The 22,104-nt window shown below is 53.2% G+C and overlaps 1 protein-coding gene across 1 annotated transcript in view; it reads right to left on the bottom strand.

The window, feature by feature from the left end:
- Window positions 1-22,104, bottom strand: part of ITPK1 (inositol-tetrakisphosphate 1-kinase) — a 122,334-nt gene that overhangs the window by 99,567 nt on the left and 663 nt on the right. The window contains exon 2 of the mRNA XM_024736274.1: window positions 2,801-3,048. Within this exon, the coding sequence (XP_024592042.1) occupies window positions 2,801-2,986 (186 nt within the window). The 5' untranslated portion in view covers window positions 2,987-3,048. The remainder of the gene's footprint in view (window positions 1-2,800; window positions 3,049-22,104) is intronic.

The following is a 22,104-nucleotide window of genomic DNA, read 5'->3' as shown; positions in this document are numbered from 1 at the left end:
ACAGCTCACAGGACTATCTTGGGGTTTACACGGGGATTTTTTTTCAAGTGCTTTATAAACCACTCCCAAATGTTAGCTATATTTACACTGATTTTATTGCTGGGCTTCTAAAGGCCAAGCAGAACAGACTGGGTTTCTCCTGAAGGTCTTTTATTACAGATGCCAGGCAGATTTACGGCAGCCTGCTTCTCCCACCAGGATCCCACGATCCTGGACTCTGTACAAAGTCTACGTCTTGGTGTCAGACACTGGCTGACACCCCCCACCCAGGGAGGCTTAGTCTGGGCTGTCCTTATCCTGGGGGTCCCATCTGTCCCGGTGGGAGTACAAAAGGAAACGCCCAGAGCCTGCCTGAGAGTGATCCAGGAGCCTGGACGTCACCAGCCTCCTGGCTTGTGAGCAACCCATCCCCTGTCCTGGTCCGCTCTGCACTCACGTAATACCTGCCTGCCTCACCACCCTCCTGCCAAACCCAGGATCCCCAGGGGCCGATGACCGGAGTACATGAGCTCAGGCACAGAGGAAAGGTGCTGCATCTCCCCTCCCAGGTTCAGTCCCCCACTGTGACAGCAGGCAGTGCAGTCTAGGGAAGGGCCCCTGGGCACAATCCCCTGGATGCCCCCAAAGGACTCAGAAGGAGCTTCCATGGCCCCACCACATTCTTCACCACCACTGCTTAAAACCAGTGGTCCTCAGACGGGGGTCCTCGACCAGCAGCATCGACACACCCAGAAGCTTATGCAAATTCTCGGGCCCCTCAGACCTGCTGGTTCAGAGACTCTGGATTGCGGCTGGCCACCCGGTGGAAGACGCTCTCCTGGGGACTCTAGGGACACTCAAGTTTGAGAACCACGGCTTTAATCCACTGAGCCTTACCCTGGCTGCCTATTAGAATCGCCTGGGGAACTTTAACATAAACCAATGCTCAGGACCCAACCCCCGAGATTGTGATTTAATTAATGCTGCCCCCAACAGTACGTGTGCGAATTTTTTTCCTCAAATACTTTAAAAAGAATACAAGGAACACAGAGGGCTCTTAGGGCAGTGAAACGACATGATACTATATGGTGTCTGATACTGTGATACGACACTATAATGGTGGACACGTGTCATTATCCTGCAGACCCCAGTGTGAACTATGGACTTTGGGAAACGATGACACGTCCGTGTAGGTTCATCGGCTGTAACAAATGCAGCATTCTGGCGGGAGATGGTAATGGGGGAGGCTGTGTGTGTGTGGACAGAGAGTACCTGGGAACTCTGTACCCTCACCTTAATTTTGCTGTGAACCTAAAACCACTCTAAATAAAAAAATCTTGGGAATTCCCTGGCAGTCCAGTGGTTAGGACTCCGTGTTCTCACTGCTGAGGGTCCAGGTTCAATCCCAGGTTGGGGAACTAAGATCCCACAAGCTGCACGGCAGAAAAAGAAAAAAAAAAAAGTGCCTTCCCTGGTGGCGCAGTGGTTGAGAGTCCGCCTGCCGATGCAGGGGATGCGGGTTCGTGCCCCGGTCCGGGAAGATCCCACGTGCCGCGGAGCGGCTGGGCCCGTGAGCCATGGCCGCTGAGCCTGCGCGTCCGGAGCCTGTGCTCCGCAACGAGAGAGGCCACAGCAGTGAGGTCCGCATACCGAAAAAAAAAAAAAAGTAGTCCATAAAATAAATACAATACAAAAAAGAAGAAGAAGAAGGTGATTGTGATTCAGGCGGTCTGTGGAGCCAGGGCTGATGCTCGGGAGGAGAGCAGGACAGCCAGGTTTCGGAGTCGGCAGGTCAGACCACACGGCTCTGGCGCTCGGGGAAGACACCGAAAGGAGGGAATTAACAGTCACAACTGACAGAGGGAAAGTTGGGTGGGGACAGGCGGGCTTTCTTGAAGGCACTTTCTTGTAGCCCATCCAATGGCTCATTCATCCAACTGAGCTTTCACCGTCTTCCCTCCCCACATCTGCCTTAACCCCTCCCTCTGGTGTAGTCAGTACATCAAGCGCTGGCCCGAGTCACTCCATTTGGAGTCAACCACAGTCCCCACTTTCTAGGTGGGGAACTGGAGCAAGTCACCACGTGTACCTGCTTTGACCTCCGTTTCCTCATCTGCATATGGAGGGTATTGAGAGGCTGGAGTGGGATACGGCGCAGGGCACAGGGTAAGCACACACCACAGTGAATGCAGGTTGTAATATGCAGCTGCTACAGCCTGGAGCCCACGTCCGAACACCCTTCACTCCATAAATGCTCACTAGTGTCTGCTCCGGGCCAGAGGCTGGGGGTACAGAATTTGCACCCCTTTGACTCCAGGGAGGCTCGAGTCCCTCCATGAAGGGCAAGGAGGACGTCCCTGAGGCTGCTGGCTTCCCACCAGGTGGTCTCTCCTTGGAGCCTGTCACCTGTGGCGAGGGGAGCCTCTTCCCCAGAGGGAGCCTCCGAGGGTCGCCTGTGTCCTGACAGGCACTGCTGCTTAAGAACCCATGTTCTAGAGAGAGCCCAAGGGTTCGTGTTACAGAAAACAGCACATTTTCTGCTTCCCGTTGCTTTTTGGGTTTTTTTTTGCCTTTTATGTTTTATAAGCCTTTTACTGAAGTGTAACATACGATAACAGAAAAAGCATGTATCCCAAGTGAGCAGTGTGATGGACATTCACAGAAGGATGCCCAAGATCAAGACTGAGAAGAGAACGTTTGCAGGACCCCAGCAAGCCCCGTCAGGTCCCCCGTGTCCCTGTCCCCAGAGGTAACCACTAGCCTGCCTTCCAGCTCCCCCTACCCCCGCCCCAGAGTAGTTTCACCTGTTCAGGAACTTTACCATCAGTGCTCTTCCAGGTCTGAGCAGCATGTCAACGGGACATCCGTGTTTTGCACGTGGTGGTCTTTGGTTCGCTGTCATCGCTGCATATGTGACTATGACACCCTGATGTACCCATTCTCCAGCAGATGGACATCTGGGCTGTTTCCACGCTGAGGCTATTATGACTACTCCTGCTTTGAACATTCTATGCCTGTCTTTTGGTAGACACAGCGCTCCTTTCTCTTGGGTAGATACCTGGGGTGGAACTGTGGGGTCAAAGGGCAGGGATAGCTCAGCTTTAATCAAAGCCATGTTCCAAAACCCCACACCAATCCCCAGTGCTTTACCCTGCTTTATTTCTCTCCCTATCGCTCTGCACCATCTCACTCACTTCAGACGTTTATCTCTTTTTAATCTTTTGCCCTTCTAGATGTCAACGCTCCATAAGGGCAGGGATTTTTGTTCACTGCTAAGTCCCAAGAGCCTCTGGGGACACTGCCTGGCCCAGAGAAGATACTCAACAAACACCTGTAGGCCAGCCTCTGAGCTTTTCTGCATTCTCACCTGCACACAAGAGTCGGGACACCTCTCAGCTGTCCCTCTGTCCTTCCTCCCGCAGCTGCCTTTCTTTCTATTCATCCAGTCCCCAGTCCCAGATGCCGATCAGGACTCGACTGAAGGCCGAGAGCTCCCGGCAATCCATGCCATGCTGTATCCCTTCCCCAGGACGGAGCATCCAGCCTCCTGGGAAAAGCCCAGCCTCAAGTCTCGGTCCTGCGAAGGCCGGCTGACTGCACTGCATTCCTGAGTGCCGGCTGCAAGCCAAGCCCGCAGGAGTCAGGAGGGGCAGCCAGAGCACCCAGTAGTGAGGGGAGAGAGCCGTGAAAGTGGGTCAAGCAGCCCCATGGGGCTGAGGCAGGTGAGGCCTTTGGATCATAGGAGCGCTCCGGAGAAGCTGGACCTGACCCAGTCCAGGGAAAGCAGAGAGGGCTTCAAGGAGGAGGTTTCTCAGGAGCTGCCTGTTCCGAGATGCCTATAATTCCCCAGAGAGAGAAGCCTGGGGCAGCCACGGCAAGTGGAGATGGGCATGTGCAGAGCTGGAGGGGTGGAGGGATAGATGCAGCAGGGCCGAGGGGGATGGGGGAGATGGAGTTGGAAAGATCTCAGGGTAAGATGGTGGTGGGTGGAGACAAAGGACTGCCAGGCCAAGTCCCTGGGCTCTGTCCTAAGGACCAGGAGCCCCGGGGGTGTCCTGAAGAGGTCACCCGATGGCAGTGTGTCGGGCACAGGCAAGAGAGCACCTGCCATCTTGCTGAACCGCAAGATGTGAGCCGGCAAGTCTGGGGAGTGTATGCCTTTCCCCCAGGTGCCCCGCGGTACAGGCGCTGCCCGTCCCCAGACCCACTCGGAGCAGCAAGGGCTTGGAGGAGCAGAGATAGGAGGCTGGAGCAGTGCACCCCCCATGGGAAGGCGGGAGCCAGAAGGAAGGAGGTAAAGTTGGCACGGAATCCACAGACTTGAACACCTTGCCTGACCCAAGGCTGGCCCTCCGTGCAACAGCCGTGGCTCTCTCTACCTCACACTGCCAGCCCTTCCAGAACCTTCCACGCCACCTTGGGGCAGGGCCTCCCCTCCGGAGTCTCAGACCCTGGCGTCACCAGGGCAACAGCCCACAAACACGGGAGCCCAGGCCTCAGCGCCATAAACAACCCTGACAGATTCAATAAATAGAGATGTACTACAGCAATTTGTGGGGAATTTATAAGAAATTAAAAATCCAGTGCGGACAATAAACAACCCATTGCAGAATCTGCCCCCGCTTAAAGCTGAGTAAACCACGTGCAAGCATTTTTCGAGCGTGACATTGCGAGGCTGAAAACCGGGCTTGGCCAGGAATGCTTCCTGAGCCTCTGAAGCTGGATGCTGCTGGGGAGAGGGCATCCGCACGTCTGCTCGCCTCACAGGGCGCTTTACAGTTTATACAGGGCCTGCGGTCGCCCATCTGCTCCTCCCAAAGGGGTGAGTTTGATTAACACCATTACGATGATGAACCTGAAGCACAGGGACTTGCCCAAGGTCACACAGCTGGTCAAAGTCAGAGAGGATGCAAACCCCGGTCAGCTGACTCCAAACCACTGTGCACACAGAGGCAGCCACGTGTGCATGTGCCACACCCACAGCAAGTGCACCCGGGTGGGGTCTGATGTGGGGAGCCGGCTGAATTCTCTAGGAATTTGCCCTATTTAAAGAGCATCAAAGGGGCCCGTTTCAAACGGATCAACGCATTCTCACTCACACTCCTGCACCACCCAGGAGGGCTCAGATCTCCAACTCTGCAGTGCAAGCGTGGCAACCTCACCAGGCTGTCTTCAAGATGAAAGGCTAAGAAATAAGGAGGCACAGATGGAGAGAATGACTGGGAGGTTTTCTACCCCGCTTTCTGAAGAGTCAGAGATTCACAGGAGGGGAGGGTGAGATGGAACCCCAGAGATCGCATCATTGCCAGCAGCCTGTTCCACAGAGAAGGAACCGAAGCCGGCCCGGCTGCACGAGGGCAATGAGCCCGGGGAACACAACTTGGGAACACCCGCGGGTGCCGCCTGGTCAGACTCTCCAGGTCACCGAACATTACAGGATTAGAACAACGGGAACAAACTTGGGTGGGAGAGATGAGTGCAGAACCGCCAAGCAGGGCGGGCAGGTGCGGGCCTTCTCCCAACAAGGGGTCACAGGCTAGAACAGGCAAGCATCGGTGGGGGTGGGGAGGGAGGGGACAGTGGACAGAGCTCAGGAATGGGGGTGACTCTGCTCCGCAGCAAAGGCCCATGCAAGACAACAGGGCTGGGTGTGTGGCATCCTCGGAAAAGTCTCGAAGGGCACAATAGGTTTTTATGGGAAACCAGGGAGGTCCAGTTAGCACTGGGGCAGGCGGGGAGAATGGTAAGAGTAGCAAAAGCCCAGGCCTATGGGAGTCAGGTCTCTCTGGTTCAAAGACCCCAGTGGTTGGTACTTGCTAGCTCTGTGGCCTTAGAGATGTCCTTAAGCAAGTGACATATCTGAGCCTCAGATTCCTCATCTGCACTATAGGGAGAATGATAAATAGATCCCCACCTCCCAGAACTACCAAGATAAAAGTCTAAATGTCCAAGAAAGATGGGGACCCAGGCTCAGCAATGACAAGGAACTGGTTCGAAGTCATGTGGTCAGGATTCCGTAGGATAGTGACCCATAACCACACGGGAAATTCTCCTCCAAAGTCTGGGCTGGACCCTTTCCACCACAGAAGCACTGCAGGGTTTGACTCCGGGCTGTACCCAACTCTCCCACCCTGAAGGGAACCTGACATGCAAGCTGATGTTTGACACTCTTTTTCAAAAACTAACTTTCCAGTCCTCAGTTCCCCGAAAACTAACTGGCAGCCGAAGGACAGGGGTGAATCCTGACACACCAGCACCAGCCACAGATTTCTGAACGCGGTTTTCGTGCCAGGCCTTGTAGTCGATGTCCTGACTCTATCTCAGTGAATCTTCTCAACCTCAGAGGGAGGTGCCATGAAAATCCCCTTCCACATGAGGAGGCTGGGACCAGAAGGCAAATGACTCACCCACCAGCACTTGTGCGCGGGTTGGTGTTAGGGAGACGGGAGCGCTCCACTCTCAGAAGTGGTCTGAACTTCAGCTTGGCTAGCAAACCGCGGGTATGTGCAAAGAAGAGCAAAGCACCTGGAAGCAGGAGGGGTCGCAGAGAGGGCGGGGAGGCCACGGTGCAGATGGTGGATGGCCCAGGGAAGCAGCCTGTAGCCCGGCGGTGCTGGAGACCACCCACCCAGGGGCCAACACCTCAGCATGTGTCCACACTCTCCGTCCCTTTCCCAAGGTCGGGAACACACACGGGCAACAGCCTCCAGCCATGAAGGACAGAGAGGGGGGCTCCGGGGCGTGGGTGAGAACTGAAGGAGGGGAGAGAGGACGCCTGAGAGAGAAACAGAACCTGGGTGCATTCGAAAGTCCAGCAGGACAAACTCCAAAACCAATGTCCCTTTCTACAATTCCCTATAATGTTTGGCTTTTTTTTTCCCCCCAAGGAGTACATACTACTTTTCATAAACTGTGAAAACAACAAATATGATTTATTATTCATATAGCCCACAGAAATAATCACCAACTTGCCCCAACAATATCAGAACCAGATGTTCATCACAGCACTATTTACAAGTGACAAACCAGAACCACAGCCAGCATCCACCAAGAGAATTCAGTAACTTTGCCGACAGAGAGAACATTACGCAGCCATTAAGAAAACAAGTCTGTGGGACTTCCCCAGCGGTCCAGAGGCTAAGACTCCGCACTCCCAGTGCAGGGGGGCCCAGCTTCGATCCCTGCTCGGGGATCCCGCATGCACGCCGCAACCAAGAGCCTGCATGCTGCAGTGAAGATCCCGTGTGCCGCAACTAAGACCCGGTGCAGCCAAATAAATAAATAAAATATATATAAAAAACTCAAAGGACGTTCGTGACAGGTGGCTGCTGGTTATCTCTGGGCCACAGGTAAAGACGTTTTGCTCTTACCAGCCACAAAGGAGGCTCTCCTGGACCACTTTGAAAGACATTTTCAAACTGCTTCTGGAGGGTCAGAGGATCAAGCGGGACGGAGGTGCCACCTTGGCAGGTGGCCCGGGTCCCACGGCAGCACCACACCATTTGAGGCAGCAAACGGGTCCAGAACGACCCGGCTAGAGAGTCCCTGGGTTCTGTGGACAGACGGGCCTGGCCTCAACACACCTCGGGGTGTTCCATCTTCTCCCCATCAGGCAAATGATGGCACTGAGGCCTCAGACAGCAAAGTGAGAAGGCTGAGGCCCAAAGCTGGCTTGGGGACACCCTTGTCCTTATTGAAGTGGGAGCCGGGAATGGTCAGCATGGGATATTCACTCGGTACATACTCTTATTAAGCACTGAGCTCAGGGGAGGGCTGGGCCTCACATTTATCAAGTTCAATAAATGGGTACCCCCAGCCCCCCACTGTGTATCTCCCCCTCCTCTTGTGCCAGGCTCCCTTCCCCTCAGGCCACACTCCTAGGCCATCAGCTCAGTCCCAAAGGCATCCTTTCTCCTCCAGGCTTTTGATGCTCCTGTCAAAACACTGTAAATAACGTATTTCCACTTGGCAGGGCCTGCAGCAAAAATATTGCCCAGGCAGGGAGAAGGGAGTGAGGCAAGGGCTGCTTCCACGCCAGGAGACCCACACCCTGCCTGCCCAGGGATCCAGGGGCCCCACCTACCAGGGATGGGAGAGGCTCCAAGTCGAGGCCAAATTTCTGCCCCATCAGACAAAGGGATGGGCTTCAGAAGACCCTTCAAGTGATCTCAGGAGCAAGAAAACCAGTGAGCTGCTGGAAGATCCTTACCAGCCCCCAACCTGACCTCAGGCTTCTCACGGCTCTCCTTTAGGAAGGCCTTCCCACCTGCCCCGGTCTCATCACATTCATCAGTCTTGTCACTTGTCTGGTAGATGAGCCTCAGAGAGGTTTTGCCACTTGCCTAGGGTTGCACAGCTACGAAGGGGAGAAGCTGGACCAGGGGCCAGTCACTGAATTCTCGGTCCAGGGGAAGGTGGGAAGGAGCAGAGCAAGCACTGGCTTTGCCGGTGCACAGCCTGGAACCCAATCCCAGCTCTGCCGTTCACCTTCTGGGCAGCACAGGGCAAAGCCACTCCACCCGCCTGAACCTCAGTGCTCTCGCCTGGAAAGCCAGAATGTGGGCAAGGCCCAGACTATCACTGCTGCCACCTGGGCTGGTTCACAGAAGCGCAGCCCAAAGACATCACAGCACTGTGGAATCGTTACGTGGGCATTTCAGAGCTCTGAAGCGATATCACTAGGTGATCGTTGCCCGGGTGCCCAGGCTGGTCACTTTCTTTTGAGAACTGGGGAGCCCTAAATGTTCCCCCAGGACACCTGATGAAAGCCCCCCCCCATTCCCATCGGACCTCTGAGCGCCTCCCAAGTGGCTTCTGTGGAAGTGATGAGTGAGCCCCGCTCCACGCCAAGTTCTTGGGACACAGCGTGAGCCGGGATCTCCTTATAGGGTATGCTCTGAGGGCACTGCAGGATGTTCAAAAAGAGAAAGACTCAGACTGCTGGTCCGTCTGGAAAACCGGCCTGCAGGGAAGGGGGACAAGGCAGCCAGGCCGACTGGGTCCCTGAAAGGTCTGCCCCTGCCTGTCACTCATACAGGACATCAGAGGACCTGGGAGAAAGGCGGGGCGGGGGGTGGGGGGGAGACTACAGGGTTCCCGGGGGGTTCTCAAGGTAGGGATGGCTGAAGGGGAGCCAAGCTGCAGCTCTGGGTTCACAAACTTTTGGAAAAGCCATGAAATCGCAGCTGTGCACATGCCTCCTGGGGCTTCCCCCAGCCAAGGGGAAGCTAGGATGCCGGGTTGGGGAGGAGGGCTTATGTGGCCAGGGTCAGGGGTCAGCACCCCTCAGAGGTGATGCCTTGGCTGGGCGCAGGGAGATCTCGAAACAGGAGGTAAATCAGCCTGCCCCCAGCCAGGGCAAACTCGGCTCCAATCCCAGAGGGCACCACAAACCAGGCTGCCCACGTCCCAGTCTAGGAGAGGCCTCGGGCTGCCACGTCCAGGAGGGCACCCCCAAGTGGGGACCCCATGGGACCACAGCAGGAACATCATCCCTGTCAGCCCTGCTCTTAGCAAACCAGACAGGTGTAACTGACACTGTAGACATTTCTGGCTTCTTTTCTTTTTCTTTACTTGTGATAATAAATGAAACAAGAGAGATCCTTTCACTTTGGCTCAGCTACCAACCCAGTCGTTCACCGGCACAACACTTTAGATTCACATGAATTTCCACGCGCCGCAAGGACGACGAGGATAATGGCTCCAGTAAATAATAACAGCTGCTTCTGAGGACGGCTACGTACCAGGCTCCGCGCTGTTCCTTCCCTGCACTGGCTCAGTCTCATGACAACTCTGCAAGGCCGGTTCCAGTATTATTGCCTTTTTGTCAACGGCTCTTTGGGGGTAACTTGTCCAGTTCTAAGTCCAGAGCCCGAGTGTGCTGGCAGAGTTAGCTGCAGCCCAACACCCATGCCCACTCTCTTCTCCAAGTTCATGTGAGGTGACAGCATGCCCAGCAGAAAGACCGCACTTCTAGCCTGCTGGCCGCCAGGATCGAGTACCTATTAGAACACTCGTGACCAAGGCAAGATAGGCAGCAGTGTAACGTGGGACTTCTGGGGAGGCCACCTAGGGAGAACAGACTCAGGTGCGAGGCAGGGTGCCCTGCTCCCTGACCACTTTCCTACGGCCTGGAATGTCAACACGATGGCTGAAGCCCCAGCAGCCGTCTTCGGCAAGGAGGTGATCTGGAGCCTAGAAGCCAGAGCGGAGGGTGGCGTGGCATAGAGAGAAAAGGGTTCTGTGCAACTTTACGGAGCACACACACCAGCTCTAAGTTCCTGCGTCCAGCTTCTTTCACACGGAGAGAAATAAACATGGTATTTCTTTTAAGCCACCATTATTTCCAATCCCAATGGCTCCAGAGTGAGGCTGCAGGCGGACGAGAGCTGGCCAGGCAGAGGGGCTGGGGGTGGGGGTGGTCCAGGAGAGCTCCCCCTCCCCCCGCCAGAAGGACAATGTCCCTGCACCACAGACTCATGGAGGATGTACTCAGGCCACCATACTTCTGCTTCTCTTGGAATTCTCCCTTTTTGTCCAGGTCAAGAGAATAATTTCCTATTTGTGACACTGACGAGGTTCTTCAACATTTGAGGAAGGAAGGTTCAATCTTCTCCGTGGTTTTTACTCCCCCTCCTGGGAACTTAGACTTCTTCTCCTCCATGGCAGCTAATCTCATTTCCCTGCACGCTTTGGCTACCAAGAAGCTCAGAACTACCCTGCTGTACACCCTCACAGCAGCGGGCCTGACAGGTAATATTAATCCTCCTCTGTCCCTCAGCCTCGACTTAATCCTATCTTACTAACCTTGCCTTCAGGGAAAGAGATGAGTGTAAACAGTAGAGTTTAGAGCAGAACACTAAAAGGCAGGAATATCCCCAGACTATGAGAGTAACACAGTTTTCTCTTTCTGGAAATAGCTAAAATGACAAACTAACAAGTTAGCACTTCCTAAGTACAAGGGAAATTCTCCGGTTTACGTATACTTTCTGACCTTTCAAAGTGGTGCTACGTGACGTATCACCCTAGTGCTGGGGAAAAAAAAAAAAAAGAAATTCCAAGACCCCTCACCCGGCCTCAGCCTTCACACACCATCAAGCACAGGTTAAGAACCCTCCACAATATACAAATATGTTATTCCTCTACTTCCTCCACTCAAAGGCTCATTAGATCTTCACATACCAGTTTTGAAAGTATTAAAAGATTTTTAAATAGGTGCTAGAAAACCAAAAGAGATGGGCTTCCCTGGTGGCGCAGTGGTTGAGAGTCCGCCTGCCGATGCAGGGGACGTGGGTTCGTGCCCCGGTCCGGGAAGATCCCACAGGCCGCGGAGCGGCTGGGCCCGTGAGCCATGGCCGCTGAGCCTGCGCGACCGGAGCCTGTGCTCCGCAACGGGAGAGGCCACAGCAGTGAGAGGCCTGCGAACCGCAAAAAAAAAAAGGAAAACTTAGCAGTGGTTATTTCTGGAGAATAAAATGATAGGGAACTTTTCTAATGCATATATTTCTACAATATTTAATTACTTTCCACTGATCTCCAAAGATTCAGCGGTAAGATGCGCCTGTAGGCCAGAAGGCACGCCCGGCTGGCACAGCCCCCAGAAGAAGACATGGTCCACAGCCTTAAGGAGCTTCCAGAGAAGAGGAGAAGCTGCCAGAATACGTGATTATGCCATGGAATGGGAGCTTCTGTGCCTAGGAGGTTGGGGGCACAGGGGGGAGGGGCCCAGATGAGGGAGAGGCTCTCTGGGCCTGGGGGACCCAGGAAGGCTTTGAGGAGCTAGTGGCAGTGAGCTTGGCCACACAGATGAATGAGTGTCCACCAGATGGAACGGGAGGAAGGCCGCGGCGGGCTGCCGGGACAGGATACACGGAGGAGCAGGCTGAGGCTCTGCAGAGGGTGCTCTGGGGTGCATGTGAGGGCGTGGCCCGGGCTGGGCTCCCCAGAGTGAGAACCAACAGCTAAAGGCTTTGTGGATCCCTCCAAGGAAGGCTCTTCACCCTGTAGGCTGGGCCCTGCAGCCACACTGTGACAAGATGGAGCTTGTCTGGGAAAGAGCACTTGGGCAGCAGATGGGCCAGTCCAGGAGAGAGGTCAAGACACCCGGGCAAAGGAACTGCAAGGAAGCTCTGGTTTCAGAGATGATGCACAAGCAGTGGTGGGGTGCAGAGGTTATGAGATGGACCAGAGCCTGCACGCTGGGCTCGGCTCTGCCTCACGCCAGCTCAGAGGCCGGGGCAAGCTCTCTCTGACTCAGTTTCCTCATCCGTAAAGCAGGGATAATAAAAGTTTATCCACTGGGACCTCCCTGGCGGTCCAGTGGTTAGGACTCAGCGCTCTCACTGCCGAGGGCCCAGGTTCAACCCCCGGTCAGGGAACTAAGATCCCGCAAGCCACGCGGCACAGCCAAAAACAAAAACCAAACAAACAAAAAGTTTATCCATCAAATAGAGCTAATAATTGCACTAAATAATAGTCCTTCTCTGGATTGTTGCGGGGATTAAATTAGTTAATGTACATAAGCGCTTAGAGAAGATCCCAGAACACAGTAAGTCTGTGTCCACATTGCTTTGATCATCTCCCCAACACCGTTATAACGACCACTCCTAGGGGGGCACCGACATGAACCCGAGCAATTCACGCACATCCCGGGTTTCTAACAGCCACCGGCGTCCCTGACGTCAGCAGGAAGACAGCAGGGCCCCAAGGACCTGCCCCAGCGCCGCCTCTCATTCGCCTCCCAGGGGCCGGGAACTGCTACAGCACAGGGGCCAGACCCAGAAGCTGGGCCCATCACCCGGCAGCACCCCAACCCACCTCTGAATGGCCCACTGAGAGGTTAAGAACAAGGGCTAGTCCTTACCTTACAGAGACATGTAGTGACACATTCATGGATGAACTGACAGAATGGTGAGACTGGCCTCAAACTGTCCAGTGGGGAACGAGGTCTCCAGGAAGTGATACTGGCCAGGTGGTCACGGACAGCAAGCTGAGCGATGGGCACACAGGGTGCCCTACACCGCCCTCCCTAATCTGCTATGTCATGTGAGTCTTCCATAATAGAAAGCTCTCGGCTCAGTCCTTCATTCACTCACCCAGCAAACACAGAGCACACACAGGGCCAGGTGCTGCCCTCCTCAGAGACAGGAGGGTTCACCGCAGCATTATTTTCAATAGCCAGGACATGACAGCAACCTAAATGTCCATCGGCAGATGAATGGATAAAGAAGATGTGGCACATATATACAACGGAATATTACTCAGCCGTAAAAAGAAACGGAATTGAGTTATTTGTAGTGAGGTGGATGGACCTAGAGTCTGTCATACAGAGTGAAGTAAGTCAGAAAAAGAAAAACAAATATCATATATTAATGCATATATGTGGAATCTAGAAAAATGGTACAGATGTACCTATTTGTAGGGCAGGAATAGAGACACAGACATAGAGAACGGACGTGTGGACACGGTGGGGGGAAGGGGGATGGGATGAATTGGGAGATTGGGATTGACGTATATATACTACCATGTGTGAAATAGGTAGCTAGTGGGAACCTGCTATATAGCACAGGGAGCTCAGCTCGGTCCTCTGTGATGACCTAGATGAGTGGGATGGGCTGGAGGCGGGGCTAGGTTCAAGAGGGAGGGGATATATACATACATACAGCCGATTCACTTCATTGTACAGCAGAAACTAACACAACATTGTAAAGAAACTATACCCAAATAAATACAACGAGATATACCATGAAAAAAAAAAGACAGAAGAGGGTTCTGGCCCAGGAGCACGAGTCCACAGGCAGCTCCAGTTTGGGGGGAGGGGGTCTGCTGGGGGAGCAGGGAAGCTGTCACTGGCAAGGTGACATCTGAACAGGTCTAACAGCACAAATAGAAACATGAGAGTGGGGAGGGGGCTGGAGAGGGAGATGCCAGCTTCTTAGCCACCGAAAGATTTAAGGACGTTTCGTGATCCGCGAAACAGCAGATGGCAACGCCCGTCTCCACTCCTGCTTTCCCAGTGCCAGCTGTGCACCCGGGGTCCTCAAGTCAATTCACCATTTCACACAGAGTCTCAGCCCCAGGAGGTGCACCCTCCCCAACTCAAATGGGCACCAACTATTTGCAATGGAGCTTCTGCAGCTGGAAACGTGCTGCCGGCTCACCTGGGGACGTGGATTCGGCAGCTCTGGGCTGGCCCTCTAACCCGCTCCCAGGCAATGGCTGGCGCACCACACTTTGAGTTAACACTCTAGACAACTTCACCCCACAACGACCTCAAAACAGGTGACTACTTTCAAAGCAGAACCTCTGCTGCTGGCTCTTCCTGTCCCTTTTAAGCCCTTCTTATTTCGCCACGCTCCTTCTTCCTTTTGCTTTGACGTGCTTACTTGTTGTGTCCCCCGAGGTGGCCGGTGAAATCGGAAGGCCCACCAACGGCAGAGGGACAAGGAGATGGAACCCTGACTCGGTGTGGACCAGTGTTGCAGCTGGGGTGGCGGTGGGCTGGGAGTGGGTGCCTGGCTCCCGCAGAGCCCACCCGGGCACCCGGATTCCAGCTTCCCTGGCCGGAGTGCTTTCTGTTTAAGGACTTACTCAAGTTGACTCAGCGAGTCAAAGGCCAGGAAGGAACACCTCAGAACTGGTTCTGTGAACCAGAACTGAGGTTCACAGCCCTCTGAAGCCACGCAGGACTGCACTGACGCCGGAGATGGTTGCTATTTGTAACAGCAAGTCTAAAAAGCTCCAGAATAAAAATAAAACTGGCAGAACTGAAACCATTCAGTCGACGTCGACAGCACTTACATCGTCATTTTCCCACGCTGCCCTCCAAAACATGATCCCTTATGAACAGCTACTATGAACAGCTGGTACGCTCCCCAACATATAACACTTCCCCGGCCCCATGTATCATTATTATAAAAATACTTTGATGATCATGCTTACAGATAAATGTGACTAACTCCATTAAATATACGTTAAGTAAATCAGAATAAAAACAACTTTCAAAGTTTTGAAAATGATACAAATATCTGTGTTTCAATTTTTAAAAAATGAAATCTATCTTTTAAAAAGGAATGAAGTTAAAATCCACAACAGTTAGAAACCGAAAAGTGTCACTTGGGCAGGGGGGACAGAAAGATCACATTCTTCGCGCAACAGATTTTTCTAAGCAGCACAGTTTCACCTGCAGCTGTATCCCCCGCCCTACACACATATAAGCCACACCGTTCATAGCCAAGGATCAGGGAAAATAAGCCCACAATCCTTGCGCTTCTATTAGGCGTCTTAGGTCCTGCATGCTAAAGTGTCATCCCAATTTAATGATGAGGAAAGTGAGATCACACAAAGACAGAAAACAGACTAACGGAAACTCAAACCCAGACCTCCGGAATCCACGTGGAGGCTGAACTCAGCCAAGAACAATCTATATCCCAATTATGGTTCCAAACGGCCACATGGAAACATTCTGTGCGGAGCCAACTTCCCAGTCCCGTGGCCACCCTCCCTGGAGGTGCTGGGGTCTGCTGCCAGAGGTCAGCATCAGGGTCATACTCAGGTGGCCTTCAGAAAGCCCCTGCCCATAAGGAAGTGGCGGCTGCCCTGGGCTGTTCCAGCTGCAAGGATGTCAGGGGCCCAAGAAACACCAAGGCAACCGATATCCCCCAAGCCCCTTACACTGGGCTCCAGAGCACCCAGCAGAGGGAGCAGATGGAAGGAAGAATGTTCAGAGGTGTCCAGCCCTACCTGGGCCCCAACTACCTGGAAATAAAATCCAGGGGGCACCAAGGTCAGCCAGCTGGGCCACCCTGGAGACAGACTGGGTGGCAGAGGGAACCCAGCTGGGGATTAATCATTTGACACCTTGAACAACGTACTTATTAAAACAATTTTGAATCGTGAAAATATTAACTAAATAACATACATTTTTTAAAGGTGAATGGAGAATCCAGCACCTATAATCCTTGGAGGAAGGCGTACCACTCACTCAGCCATGTGACTCTCCTTCCGGCTCTCAGTAAGGAAGCCGCTACTGAACTTGGCTGCCCGCCTTCAGCACACCTGTCTGACCCAGCGTTCGCCCCCCGCTGCTGCTCCTAAGCCCCCCAGTCTGAGGACTGACTCCGCACTCTCTGTCGCCACCCCCAACCCAGGCACCACACCCCGCCCTCTGTGTCCCCTGCCATCCACTACTGCATCCATTCCAGCCAGACCCAGGGTCCCCGCTAGGCTCCAGCCCCAGCCTCCAACCAGAAGACCCAGCTCTTCACCCTCCAGTCGGGCTTGTCTAATCCCCCGCCGTGTGCCCTCCCCGTGGGACCCTCCCCCATCACCTCTAACTGGCGCGCACACCTCTCCCACCGAGAAGCCCTTTGATGACCCCAGCATCCCACGGTCAGCTCACCTGGCCCTCCTGTGGGCTGGCCCCACCTCCCTCTTGACCTGGCTGCTTCCCGACTCCCTCACGGCCGAGGCCTCGGCACTTCCAAACCATTCCACTGGCAGTCAAAAGACCCCCTTTCCCAGCCCCTGGGTCCTCGTACAGGCTGTGCTCCCTGCCCAAAATGACATTCAAATACCTCACCTCCCCACCCACACGTACGCCCCGTTTATCCCGTATCAAGAGGCATCAACGTCCCCGTAAGGCCTTCCCCTCCGCCTGCCCACTCCCCACTTTCATGCCTGCTGCCCCTGTGTCCTCGCAGGGCCCACAAAGGCACAGACAAGCCCCCCCACCCTCCAGGCTTGCCCGCGTGCTCGGGGCCCCTGTCACTGCACCCCTCCAACTCCAGATGCCCAGCACCCAGTCCTCTATCAGCCCTGGGCACGTGGCCTGCTCTCGGCGTCTTTCTGTCTGTCTCTCTTTCTTAGTCTTTCCTCTTCTGCTTTATCCTCTGCCACCCAACCTCCTGCCCTGAATGCTTTGTGCAGAAAGGGGGAGACGAACACACAAGGAACTCCAACATCTCAAGCAGGCGACAGCTCTGCAGTAACCCCCAGGAAAAGCCTGCGGCCCACCCTTCACTCTTTTGCAAACTGGGGAAATGTATTTACTTCCTCACCAGCTTGAGAAACAGTGGCTGCTCCAGAGACTGGGGTTTCGTAATGTCTGAATTCTCAAGGAATTTGTAAGGAGGACAATGAATCTCGAACCAGCAGCTGTACCTCTCACACTTACAGCTTGCTTATTTGCATTTTAAACTAAGACTCCAACCCCTCTCGGGCTAACAGTCATCTCCCTCTCCCCTGGCGCTTTGAGGAGAACTGGTGAAAGACAGCCCTGGGAACCTGGCGGGCAGGGGGTGGGATGCGATGTACGCGTTCCTGAGGATGCCAAGGCTGGAGGTGGGCAGGGCAGCAGGCACGCTGTTCTCTCCAGATCTTCTTCCACTGAATTCAGCGTTGTCCTAGAAAGGGGCGATGGGGTCCAGGGATGGAGAACCCACAGGCTTCCGTCCCAAGCCTTCCCCACAGATCAGTCAGAGTGGAAAATGCTCCCAGGGGAAGGCGCCCTGCAAGGCTGATGCAAGCCTCCTGCCCAGCCCTCAGCAGAGCCCCAGGCCACAGATGACCCAAGTGACCAAGGAATGTTTTCTCCCAACAAAGGTTCACTGGGTGGAAGGGCCGTGATGGCTGTGCCGTGCTCAACACTTGGTCACTTTAGCGTCTAGTTGTTTCGGGAGCAGCAGGGCCTCGGGGGCAGGTCCAGCCCTGACCGGGGCTGTGGGCTTGAACCTACCTCTCAGACGGGCTCTGTCAGGTGGCCAAAGGCTCATCGCCACTAGCCAGGCTCACCCTTCCCTCCTCCAGGAAGGAAGCCTTCCTGACTTACCAGGCGGGGTAAGGACCCTCCTCCGTGCCTGTGCCCATGATCCCCACCACTTTGGCTCCTGGCTGCCAACTGCAGACTTCAGAGAGCTGCAGGGATGTGGCCTGGGCCCATGTGAGTCCCCAGCACCTGCAGCCTGGTACACAGCAGGCACCCAGTAAAGGTTTGCTGAATCCTGCTGCAAGCGGGGGGGGCGCCCAGTCTTCCCAATCGGTACCTGCCAGTGATGAGGGGCCCTCACCTCATTGGCTCAGCAAGGCCAATTGTTAATGCCTGAAATGGAGGAGTCAAGGGGCCCTGTGCGTCCAGCACCCTCATCACAACAGTACAGAAGAGACAACTGAGGCAAACAGGTACCTGCGACAGTCACTGTCATGACAGGTAGCCCCTGAGGACACAGGGGTGGAGGGCATCTTGTCCCACTCTCCCCCTGTGCTCTAGTTGAGCCCCAACGCTGATCACAGAGCAGGACTTCCATTCCTCCCAGCCCTGCTGGACTCGGGCTTACCTGGAGCTTCTCATGCTACCTGAGCAGGTAACGGCAGGTGTTTATTATTATCAAGCATCACTTGGCCCAACAGACCCACGTTAGGAGAGGTCAGCTGGCCCGCAGACGAGCCCACCGCCAAAGCCTTTCTGAGTCTCAGACACACAGGCCCCAGAGGCCAAGTGGCCCAGTCTCAGCGGGGCCTCTGATGGCCTGAGAGCCGGCCTGCTGTCCCCCCCGCTCCAAGGCGGTGTCTGCCTCAGAGCCTGGTTCTGGAAAGCAAACGGGGTAACGCTCTAAAGCAGTGGCCTTCAAACCAAACCTCCCAAAACAAATGTTTAAACCTATATATCAATTTGCACGTTTTCAAGCTGACATCTAAAATTTCTCATCATAAGTTTAAATACTTGTAGAGGATGTAATTTCCAACATAGTGTAAATATTAACATTTCAGAATAAAACTGTTACTGTTTCTCTTTTAAATGGATATAGTGGAATCTAAATACCATAGCGATTTGAGATCCACCATCATCCATCTTAAAATTACAGAATCGGGCGCTTCTTAAACACGTGGAAAGATAGCAAGGCTCCTTCTGCCTCCTCAAACTCCAATTTCCAATCCACACCCCTCAGAGATGTTTCCACTATCAGTGTATTTCATGTTTGAAGGCCTTTCATTGATTAGTCTATCGTAGTATGAGGCCAAAAAAAAAAAAGAGTATAAATGTCTTAATTTTTTAATTTCATGTGACCATAAAGCTCTGAGTGTCAAAAGTTTTCTTCTGGATTGAATTATTATTACAGAAATATATTATAAATTTGTATAAGTAATAATCATAAAAATTAAACCTTATTAGAAATACATCTCAGAAGAGATGAATGGTAATTTTTAAAAAATTATTTCACATATCCAGAGATGACTATTACCGATTGCTAGAATAAAGCAGTGTTTATTATCAATTCTATCTCCACTTTTCAACTTTTATAGTGCTGAAACCACCTATTCAAATAAAATTTTAAAATGGAAAGGAAAGAGATTTACCATAGCAAATTCTCTGAATTCCTTTAGAATTATATGGCAAGAATTACAGTAATTTATTATCAAAACTCATTTTTAATGTTCTATCATCAGACAACTCAATCAGACCCTCTTTCAATTCTGTTGCAAGCAAAGAACTGGAACTACCTCACCTGCCCAGGATCCTAACAACCAGTCACATGGTGCCCAAGAAGGATGTATGCCCCGGGGTCACACATCACGTTCAGATCTGCCTGTGGGTAATGAGAGTGTGTGCTTCTCCCGTAGACAACCAGCTTCCAGTATGCCAGGCACGGTGCCAACTGCTTTACCCAAATTAATGCAATTTGTCCTCACAACAATCCCAGGGGACAGGCACCACTATTATCCCCATTTTACAGACAGGGAGCCTGAGGCACCTGGGGGTTAGAAAACTGGCCCGAGGTCAGACGGTCAGAAACATGAACCCAGGCCATCTGGCTCCCACCCCCACTACGTGCACTGCCTCTGTAGAGATGGATGGAGGGCCGATGGGAGAGTTTACAAGCTCCTTCCCAAGCAGATCAGCTGTGGGAACTAACACATGAGGAGGCTGAAGATCTGCAAGAGTTACTTTCTTAAATGTGCTCCCACCCCCTCCTTGGAGAGGTTACACACAAATGCTTCCTTCCATTAAATGGCATCATTGCCTGGTATACAGTAGTGCCCAATAGATGTCAGCACCCATAGTGTCACTACTGCCATTCAATAGCTGGAAGAACAGCTCTCGTGACCAAGACAAACACTGCAGGTCTTACCATCATTTTACAGTCTTGGTTCCTGACCCTAGGTCCCAGCATGCTTTTTTTAAATAGTAGCCAAAGGCCAGGTAATAACAGGTATGGAAGCATGTAGTAAACCGAGCCATCTATTAACATGCAGGGGAGACCCAGTTATCAGAAAAACCATGGGCTTTACAGACAAACCAACTGAACTTAAATCCAACTCGACCGCTTAGCAGCTGAGTTCCCTGAAGGAAATCACAACATTCTGAACCTGTTTCCTAATCTCTAAAATGGACGTGAAACACCACTCACATTACCAGGTGGCTGCACAAAATGGGACGATGGCCTTCAGAGCACCTGACACAGGAAATGCTGGGTGGAGGCTGGTGGTATGCTTACTCTCACCCTCTTCAGTCACTGCCACCCAGTGACTGGCAAACGCCCATCTCCAGCAGCCAGTGGCCCACCAGCCTGGGGTCTGGTGCACAGAGGCTCGGCTGATATTGAAAAAAAAAAAAGCCAAGTGGCTTGGTTTCCAATTTTTGCAAAGAGCCTTTTCTCTACGTCTTGAAATTTCAAGTTCTCCAAACACTCGGGGATGCTAGGAGGAGGTGAAGAGAGAGGTGTCGTGGTGGGTTTTATTTTTAGATGTCGGCATGGAAAGCTTCCAGCCTGCCTTCACGCTGGTCCCCAGCTACCACTTCCTCCCTCCCTCAAGGCATCACCAAAATGAACAGTAGATGCATCAAAAAAGATTTCATAACTCTTCTTCTGCCTGGTACATTCTAAAACAATGGCTTCGGTTTCTCATTCTACCCACAAAGTGGATTAAAGGTTTTCATCTTCCCAGGAAGCCATGTAAAGAGAACACACTGACCCCTCGGTTGTTCCTCACATCCTGAAGCTCCAAGGCACCCTCCCCCATCCCCCCTCCTCTCCCCTCCCATGGGAGGGGTGGCATCCCACTGTGCTATAGTCCGGGATCTGGTGTGAACAGCAATCAGATATTGGGGGTAGAGGATATCTCTTCACCTTTTAAGCAGTGGTTGTTCGTAAGCACGCGAATTCATTTCCTCTAAAAACAGCTCCCAACAGAAATTTCCTCATGGACCCTGATGGGAGGCTGTAGCTAACCTCAGGGAAGCCCTTGGCCCTTCACACAGTAACCTCCAACGACCACTCCAACTATGGGTCTAGGCCTTGGTGGTGGGTATAGGAGCATCTACAAAGGATCTGGGGGCTTCCAAGGTAACCGTCAAAAAGGACTGAGAGACAAAACTAAGCCAAAGCATCCTGGAGCAGGAAACACCTAAGCTCCAGAATGACACAAATACAACTGCACCTCCTCTGCCCACTGTTGGACCCCTAGCAGGCGTTACCAATCGATCCCTGTCCTCAGCCATTCACAGATTTTAGAATCCTCCAGGCACCCACTCCTAATCAATCAGAAATGACGCTGAAAGCATACTTTTCAGTAGGCTTCAGACCTCCCCCTTTTGATGGATGGAGAAACTGAGGTCCACAGAAAAGCTCAGTGCAGATCATGAAACTGCAGAGCCAAGATAAGGCAGGATGAAAACTACATAGCTGCTCAGAGGCTTCTAGAAACTACCTCCTCTCCCAAAACAAACCTCAGCCTTGGGGTGACAAGTTCAACACACAAGCTATGGAGAGCGAGGCCAGGAGGAAGAGCTCAGCAACCTACCGCAGATACTGTATCAGAGGGCCAGGCTCCCCATCGGCACTGAGGTAGCCCCGCCCTGGGTTACCCTTTCTGCAGCTACAGCTGGAAGAAGCGCTGCCAGCCGAGCTGCACAGACAGGCAGACTCACCCTGGACAGGGACAGAGAGGGCGACAGCAAGCACAACCAGGCCACCCTCGGGTCTCACCAAGACCCACTGCTACCTGCTGGGGAGCAGGCAAAACCTCTGGGGCAAATGTCACAGCCTGCCCCTGACCAAGAGCTGAGGGAATCGTCATGTCGACACAGAGAGCAGTGGCCCCCTTCCCATCCCCCGTGAGTTGTCATTG

Source organism: Neophocaena asiaeorientalis, unplaced genomic scaffold (assembly GCF_003031525.2).
Source record: "Neophocaena asiaeorientalis asiaeorientalis breed wild unplaced genomic scaffold, Neophocaena_asiaeorientalis_V1.1 scaffold152, whole genome shotgun sequence".
In the NCBI taxonomy this organism is placed as follows: Eukaryota; Metazoa; Chordata; class Mammalia; order Artiodactyla; family Phocoenidae; genus Neophocaena; species Neophocaena asiaeorientalis.
Note: the sequence above shows the minus strand (reverse complement) of the source record. Positions and strands in the feature narration are given on the sequence as shown.